The 8,978-nt window shown below is 39.0% G+C and overlaps 1 protein-coding gene and 1 long non-coding RNA gene across 4 annotated transcripts in view; one reads left to right on the forward strand and one right to left on the reverse strand.

Moving 5' to 3' along the window:
• The window catches only part of AP2B1 (adaptor related protein complex 2 beta 1 subunit), a 94,790-nt gene that overhangs the window by 37,326 nt on the left and 48,486 nt on the right, over window positions 1-8,978 (reverse strand). For 2 of the 3 annotated variants that reach the window (XM_006756411.2, XM_015559251.1), the window contains exons 15-16: window positions 988-1,029; window positions 28-174 (exon numbers count right to left, since the gene is read on the reverse strand). In XM_006756411.2, the coding sequence (XP_006756474.1) occupies window positions 28-174; window positions 988-1,029 (189 nt within the window). The remainder of the gene's footprint in view (window positions 1-27; window positions 175-987; window positions 1,030-8,978) is intronic. The other variant, XM_006756412.2, reaches the window with a different exon arrangement.
• On the forward strand, window positions 1,136-5,509 carry LOC107181937. The gene is made up of 3 exons (XR_001512653.1): window positions 1,136-1,145; window positions 3,262-3,267; window positions 4,603-5,509. It is a non-coding gene; the product is annotated as an uncharacterized LOC107181937 (long non-coding RNA).

Raw genomic sequence — 8,978 nt, forward strand, 5'->3', positions numbered from 1 at the left:
ATATAAAGAAAGTGTTGTTTTACTTACAGCCTTAGGAGCCACATATCCACCATGTACCATGCCTATCCCCGTAGAGAGTTCAAATAGATCATTCAGACCACTGCTGACCACAGCAGGAGTAGGTGAAGGAGCAAAGGTTGCAGGCACTGATGATGGAATGAAGGATTGTCCCACCTGCAAAGAAAAAAAGGGGAGGGGAGCGGATCAGGAAGAACAGATTAATAGCCCTTACAATGTTTCTACATATTTCAGTAATACTGATAAATCAATAAGAATACACCATAATCAAAATATTATTAGGAGTTGAATTAGTATATTCTTTGTCCTTTTAATCATCGTTGATAAGATAAACACTAGGTTCTATCAAGAGACAGTAATCAGTAGGATTAGAAACACACTGACCAAGATTTTTTATTTGTTTCCAATTTTAGCTTCCATGATTCTGTGCAAAAGGCCTCTAAGTACCCTATAGGAGAAGTTTGTTTCTACAGAAAGAAGGAGAAGCATCCAACTTAGCAGATCCATTCCCACGGGGTCTGGCAAGTCTTATTCTCCCTTTTAGGCATAAATATCCAGTAGGAAACTCTCCTGTGGGAGGAGGATATTCCCATCCCCAGAACTAACTTACAAGGAGAGTCTCACTCTCAGCCCAACGGACTCTGTTAAGTGTTTTAAGATGACACCAGAGAATAAAGGTATTAGCCAGTCGAGATGGGAGGTTCCATTTAGCTCTTAATGTCAGGAAAACAAAGCTCTGTGTAAATACTAGAGCACCAATCCCTAAAGATGCCCCTAGGCCACATGTGATGTATGACCCCAAAGATTCCAAGTATCCCTATGCTACTCTCTATTTTTCATATACTGCTATAAAAGTTTTGGTGTATAGTGCTAGATAGTGGCTGGTCTGAGAATGTGTGCATAGGAAAGGCATCAAACAGGGGGCAGCGCATCCCATGGTAAAAAAAAAAAAAAATGGATGGCACTTACTGCCGGACTTCCTCCAATGCCCCCGCCAAGGTCACTGCCAAGCTGAAAGAGAGAAAGGAGAGAGAGAAGAGAGAGGTAGAGTTCATTTAACTAAGTACTAGATGCCCATACAGAATCTGTAAATTGCTCTACCAAGTTTCTGGAATACACGCTCTTCAGTTATGTCCCAAAGCTGAAAGAATTTCTAGAATGCAGAGAAATATGTCCTAGCAGTGGTCGGCAAACCACAGCTCATGAGCCACACGCGGCTCTTTGGTCCCTTGAGTGTGGTTCTTCCACAAAATACCGACTTCTGTGCATGGGCCACGAAGTTTCAATCGCACTGTATGTGTGCGCCTGCACGTGGTATTTTGTGGAAGAGCCACACTCAAGGGGCCAAAGAGCCGCATGTGGCTCGTGAGCCGCGGTTTGCCGACCATGGTCCTAGGGGAACCAAGTAATGACAGTGATGGTGTGTAGGAGTTTTGAGAAAACTTGGAAAGAAGATGGAGCTGGGACATCTCTCAGATGTTTCAGATCCAATCTTTCCACAGGGGTACATAGGCACAAACCCAAACAGAAATTTTAAAATCTGCTTATTTTAAAAAGCTCTACCTTCAAGCAGTAATATTTAAAAAAATATTTTAATTGATTTCAGAGAGGAAGGGAGAGGGAGAGAGAGATAGAAACATCAATAATGAGAGATTATCATTGATCGGCTGCCTCCTGCACGCCCCCTACTGGGGATCAAGCACGCAACCCAGGCATTTGTCCTTGATCGGAATTGAACCTGGTACACTTCAGTCCGCAGGCTGACACTCTATCCACTGAGTCAAACCAGCCAGGGCCAAGCAGCAGTATTTTGAAAATATTTTATTTTTTCTTTGAAAGGAAATGTAAAGAAGGGAAAAAGAAAAGAAAAACTAAAATGAGCTTTGATCTACAAAACCTGCTGCCCCTCTGAGAAGGTGGGAACCAAACCAGTACTGAGTTACAATTTTAAAATGCAAAAATTACAGGGGGAACAAGAGTGGTTTTTAGAGTTTAGAACTTTCCTAAAAAAAGAAAACAGCTGGGATAGGAAGATATCCTATTTCAGTGGTTCTCAACTTTGGCTGCACATCACCTGGGAATCTTTTTTAAATTCTGATTTCTGGGCCTCATCCTCCGGAAATTCTGTTTCTTTGTTACTGATGTTGTGGCCCCATCCCATAACAAAGAAACAGAATTTCCGGAGGATGAGGCCCAGAAATCAGGATTTTAAAAAGATTCCCAGGTGATTCTAATGTGCAGCCAAGGTTGAGAACCACTGTCCTATTTGGTGAGGAAGTGGGAAGGCAAATCTCTCTCACAGTCAATACTACTGAGAAATACTGTGATTTATTTGGTGATCATGTAAAATGATGCTGACTATTGGAGAATTAGCTTAATGAAATTAGGTAGGTGGCAGGAACATAATTCCGCACGGTCTCAGTCTCAGCCCTCCCTGCTCCTGCAGGGTTCTTACATAATTCAACCTGAAGTCAGTCTTCCACAACAAAAGCATTAAAGAAGAACTGAAGCTGAGAATAGCTGTCATGAAAAAAAACAGAACACGCATATATACACAATTAATGATGCTGTTTAAAAAGCAAAAAAACACCTTTTTTTGCTATAGTTTCACATTTGCTTCCTCCTTAGTTCTCACTGTGCATCTAAAATTCCTCTTTGAATCACCAAAGGCTTGTGTCTGCTTTACAAAACAATATTCCCTTTATTGTCTGTCATTCAGTGTAGAAACTTGGAAATCTTGGTACTGGGATTGTGCTAAAAAACAAAATTGCAGCCCTGGTCAGTTGCTCAATGGTTAGAGCATCAGCTCACAGACTCAAGGGTCGTGGGTTCGATTCCCGATCAAGGGCATGTACCCTGATTGCAGGTTGGATCCCTGACCCTGAATGGGGCTCCTGCAGAAGTCAACCAGCTGATGTCTGTCTGTCTGTTGATCTCTCTCTCCTCCCCTCTCCTCCCTCCCTTTCATTCTCTCTAAAAATCAATAGAAAAAAATATCCTCAAATGAAAATTAAAAAAAATTTTTTTTTCATTGGTCTTCAGGATTTGGGAAAGATTTATCTTCTCAATGTACAGATAAACAGAGTGGCCAAACTCTAAAACATAACCTATATTGAAAAATAGCAAGACCTCTGACAAAGTCTTATTTCCAACATGACAGAAAATAACCCTGGGCAAATGCTTCTAACTGGCATTAATAAGCATGTTCTGCTCTAAGCTACAGAGTACTCCAAACCTCTCCAGAATCTGGTTAGACATGGAACAAAAATCACATGCATAAATAATTAAAAATGTCATCATAAGTAACAATTTGAAAAAACTGTAAAAGTATGAAAGAAAAAAAAAGATACATCTGCTTTCTCCCTAGTTCTAGAATACACACACCTGCAGTATGACATCACAAAAGCATGAAATTACTTTTATTTAAGCAAATACTGATGTAATGTTTACTGGGATACAGGCACTACTAGAAATGTAAAGATATCAGGCAATGAAGGGAATACACAGAAGCATAAAACCCAGACTTTGCCCACAGGCAGGAGAATTAAAACACAAATGCAGAATAATAAGAGCAAAAAAGAGAAGTTCTGAAGGAAGAGCCTCCTTCTGGCTGAAGACAATAAAAAGAAGCTTCAAAAAGGTGGTAGTGTGGGATTACAAAAAGCAAAAATGGGGGGGGGAGGTTATTTCTTGAATGGAATGAACAAAGTCTGAAAAACACATACACGAATAAAAGCAAATCAAGGAGGAGTATGGTTCAATTAAACAGGAGCACAGGATAGCGGTGGGGGGGAGTAGCCGGGGAAGGAAAATTGTAGAAAATAAAGTCTGCAAAGGTAGGCTGATTATAAGATGTTTTTAGTTTTTTTCTTCATAAAAACCTGGAATTTCTTAGACTAAAATTCAAGCATTCTAAGAGTACTAATAACTACTTTGTGTTTCATTACTATGGCTTTTAGCTTTAGCTACACAAGGAACAACCCCATGTTGTTGTTTTTTGTTGTTGTTTTGTGGGGGACAGAAATTTAAAAAATAGTGATGTCATGCCTGAGTCTCACCCCAGAGATGGTTTAATTGTTCTGGGTGTAGCCTGGGCATCAAATTTTGAAAAGCTTCCCTAGTGATTCTCATGTACAGACAAGGTTGAAAAACATTGCCTTAGAGAATTAACTATTATTTGAACTCAATTCATCTGTTCAGAGATGACTTTGAAGCTAACTAACTCTTAAATAAAAAGGAAGTTAGAACTTGAGTAGAAAGAAAAACCCTTCCTATGGACAGGGAGAATGCAAAATGTCTCAGTTGTCCTCATACTTTGATCTGGTTTTGTGACTTTCTGATATGGGTCAACTCCTTCCTTCTCCCTCCCACCATTGTCCTCCCTTCTAGTCAGGTTTACCATCCGAGCTTGAAAGAAATGGAATTCTTTAGAAGGACTTGGTTGGCACTCATTGGTAAGGAAAAAAAAAAACACTGAAAGAAAAAGAGCAGTTTTATCAAATATGCTGAATTCAAGAAAAGGCCTTGAGAAAAAGACCCTCACCAACAATGTTTAGGCCAAAAGAAATAAAAGTCCAATTATAGCCCTTATTTTCTTAGCAATCAATCTTATTATCTCTGAGTATATGAACATTATCTTAGCTGGAAAAGATCTGAATGTACTCTCCCCCTCCTCAGGCCATTCGTCAATTTAATTTAAAACCAAGGAAGAAACTAAAAAGAAATCCCGATATTCATTTCTTTATGTTCAGTATAGCAGATACAATTCAGCTAGAATCAAGAACTCTGATCTTACAAGAAAAGATCCAAGAACTATTAAAGACATGAGGCCGGAAATATAAAGGCTCACCTAACTATGCTATATGTCCAGAGAGCAAAGGGAAAAGAAAATTTCAGTATGCTTTCTAACTAGCAAAACTAAAGCTTTTTCAGCACTGTTCTTCTTGACTGAAAAAGATTCTAAAGAACGTTATTATCCTCCTCTCTGAAAATATGACAACGGTAATAGCATAGTGATGGCATGAGTGACTAATAGGGAGATGTCAGCAAGATGGGAGCCAATTACCCAGTGAGTGGCTTCTCTTATCTACTGTGACAAGCTGAATGATGCAGATATTAATCAAGAAAGAAAATGAAAACTAGAAAGCTGAACAAAATCAGGAAAAGTGTTGTCATGTATCCTGAACTAGCTATTAACCATTTCAGTGAGTTGTTACTTATCAGGTAGGGTACAAAATCAGGAAAACTAGGATTTGTAAAAATTCAGTGATATCTGTTATCCAGTGAGCTGGTGAAGGCCAGGAATGAAAAGTGGTAGGTATGTAAGACATGGCTGTAATCTCAACCTGAGGTGTGCAGATTCTGTGTTTTAAGTGTCTCTCTGAAGCTGTCCACTTCCCATCATCCCCATATTGCCTTACTCAGACTATTTTCTCCACAAAGAAAATAATGTCACCTAGAGGCCAAATAAATCAGAATGCAGGAAGACGAAGGACGGTGAGGTGCCAACTTCAGGAAAAGAGTATCTCAGCCCTGGCCGGTGTGGCTCAGTTGGTTGAGTGTTATCTCGAGCACCAAAAGGTCACTGGTTGATTCCTGGTCAGGGCCCAGGCCCAGGTTACAGGTTTCATTCGTGCAGGAGGCAGCCAATTGATGTTTCTCTCTCAAAAACCAATAAAAAACAAAAAAAGATACTTACTAAAAAAAAAAAAGGCATTTCAAATGCTAAAAATGGAGAATTTTCCTAAAGTTCTGTAGCTGATAACCAAGTCCAAGTGTTCTACCAGATACAGTTCCCTCAATCCCCAACCTAAATCATAGCAGTTGCAGCCATTAAACAGCATTTAGAATAGTACTAATATTCGGCCACTTTATTATGCCAGAAGTAGTGCTGAACAGGGCTCAGTTCGTGCTGAACGACACGTGTCCTTGCAATGCTAGCTTAGTAAGGGATGGAAACCTGTGACTTCACAGTGACCATGACAACTACGAGCTAACGGGATTCAGCATGAGGACATGCGCACTGCCGCACAGCCAGGATGAGCCAAGAGTCGGAGCTGAGTTTGCACAGAGCTCTAGCTCATCCAGATCAAAAGGAAACCTTCGACCAATGGCAATATGCTACAATAGCAGATCTACATGGACCTTCTAAAAGGGAACAAGTCTGCCCGACTCCAAGAAAAGAGAAAGAAATCTTTTATAAAAGTTTATCAACTGAACCTTGGCGGGTGTGGCTTAGTTGGTTGGAGCATCGTCCATACACCAAAAGGTGGGGGGTTTGATCCCCGGTAAAGGCCTGGACTGGAAGCAACCGATCGATGTTTCTCTCTCAAATCTCTCTCATCGATGTTGCTTTCTTTCTTTCTCTCTTTTCATTCCTCTAAAATTCAATGAAAAAACAAAACACATATATCCTCAGCTGAGGATTTAAAAAAAAAAAGTTTATCAACTGAGATGACCACTGAGCAGACACACACACACAAATTCCAAATTTTTCCAAACTATATCACAAGCTGGATTAGCCCCTTTGAGATACATCTGACCAGTCCAAAGTACCTTCCTGCTTCTAAAACTGTGGAGCTGTCCAAGTATCTAAAGACATTCTCTTAAGTAGAGGTGTAGATCTTAAGCTCAGATATTTCTTTGCTCCCATCTATAGTAATTTGCTACTTTCCAGATCTGATTTAACTGAAGGGAGTCTAAGGAATGCTTCAGGTTAGACAGCTTACTGACAGCTCTGTTATTCTGACTCAGAAGAGAATGATGTAAAAACAGTATACAAAGAATCCAGCACAAACAATAAAACTTATACCAAAACCCTATTGGTGTCAAAAATATCAATTTGTATTTTTTCCTATTAGGGTTTTAGATTTTAGAAGGCACAATTCATCTCCTAGGTGAAAGTATAATTTTCAGCTGTTGGGCTGCAAATTTTAATTTGATCTTCAAAAGGCTGTTCAAAAAAAGCATCATAAACTATAATCAAATTGTTGAAAGAATCTGTAACCATGCAAAAGCTATTCAACTAATGGCTGAGAACAGCCTTAATGTGAAATGGCATAAATGAATTTATATCATACAAAACTATCAGGATACTCAACTTTAAAGAAAAGAGGCTTACACAAGCAGAAAAGTAAGAGGGATATAACAGATTACTTCTTGAGAAGGAACAGAGAACAAAAAGTCCTTAAAATGGCCACTACCCGTTTCTTAAGTCAGACAATTTCATGTTGAATATGGTAAAAATCCCCAAGAGAAGCTCTACATCTCATTTTCCTTTGTAGTACTCACTACCTGACCATACAGGGTGAGGCAAAAGTACGTGAAATACAGTTTATTCTTATGTTTTTTTTATTAGTCATCGTATTATTTTCCATATGAACTGTAAATCTCTTTTGCCACACCCAGTATATTTGTCATCCGTCTGCCTCCCACTAAAATATAAGCTTGTAAGGACTCATCACAACTATAGTTGCAGTACATAGAATAGAGCCTGTCATAGGATATTTATTGAGTGAGTCAGTGTCCTATTAACCATGTAAATAGGACTATTGCAATACTATTTCTTAGGGAGAAATTTTTGAAATGAATCATTTTACTGGAGAAAATTATCACAAAATCAACAGAAGGCTGACAAAATTGTTTCATCAACTGGTCTAAAGCATCATATATGCATCAATCTTGCCAACACACATGAACAGAACCAATTGGGGAGGGGAACGACGCCCCCAAACAAGGCCAAAGCCCTTTCTAGAGAGGAAACATATTGTCTGAGTAGTTTTGACAGCCAGTTTTCAGCAGAAGAATGTCCTGCACATCATTTATTTGCCCTGAAAGTACTAGTGCTTTATATCACAACTCATCGATGTGATTTTGTGGCTCTACTTAAAAGAGGGTAAGATGAACAATCTTGTTCCTTTTGCTGCAAGACAGATAAATAAACTTATCCAGTCCCTCTTTCTATGAATAAATATACTTCTACAGTCCTTCTTTAACTTTCATGTGCCTCCTAGTGGCATACTAACCCAAACTCATACACCCAGGGCACAGAGAGGCCTAGGGCAAACAAACCTTGTGTTTTATCTTAAACATTCACACTGCCTTAACACATCAGTATTTAGTCTATGTTTACAATACTTACCATCAAGTAAAACTGACATTGCAAGACAATGAGCCAAGTTTATTCTGCAGCTTCAGATGCACCCTACACTATTCTGTGTACTCCAGAGATTGTGTACCCCAGTTTGAGAAGGACCAAAGGTAAGTAAGACTAGATTCTATTCCAGAAGATGACAATAACAAATAAACTGGAACAATCACATGATAGTAGAAAGGATATACTAATAAACTCTGATGTTTTGAAAAAGTTCTGGGTTCAAATCCCAACACTTAACACACTGCGGACCAGTAGTTTTATTGCTAGCTTTACCCAGTGGCCAGATAAGTTTCTATTAAACAAGTACAAAAAACCTTTTACATAAATGTTAAAGGAACGCTTTAAAATTAAATACCCATTGCATTTTGAAGGTATTTATTACATGTTCTTACAAGCTAATAATATCTTTTTAAAGTATGATACTTTGTAAAACACTGTGTAATATGAAGCAAGTATTATCATGATCCGTCCACAATGTGTTAAGACTTATTTGCATGCAAAATAGTATGGAATCTCCTCAAAAAAATAAAGATGGAACTGCCATTTGACTCAATAATCCCACTTCCAGTAATATAGCCTAAGACAGGGGTTGCCAACCGGTGGTCCGTGAGGTCCGAAAGGTTGGCGACTGCTGGCCCAAGACTCCTAAAATACCAATCAGAAAGAATGTATGCACCCTATGTTCACAGCAGCAAAATTTACTATAGCTAAGATCTGGAAACAGCACAAGTGCCCATCAGTAGATGAGTGGATACAAAAGCTGTGGTACATTTATACCATGGAATACTCTGCAGCAGTAAAAAAG

This window comes from Myotis davidii, unplaced genomic scaffold (genome assembly GCF_000327345.1).
Source record: "Myotis davidii unplaced genomic scaffold, ASM32734v1 scaffold574, whole genome shotgun sequence".
Lineage (NCBI taxonomy): Eukaryota > Metazoa > Chordata > Mammalia > Chiroptera > Vespertilionidae > Myotis > Myotis davidii.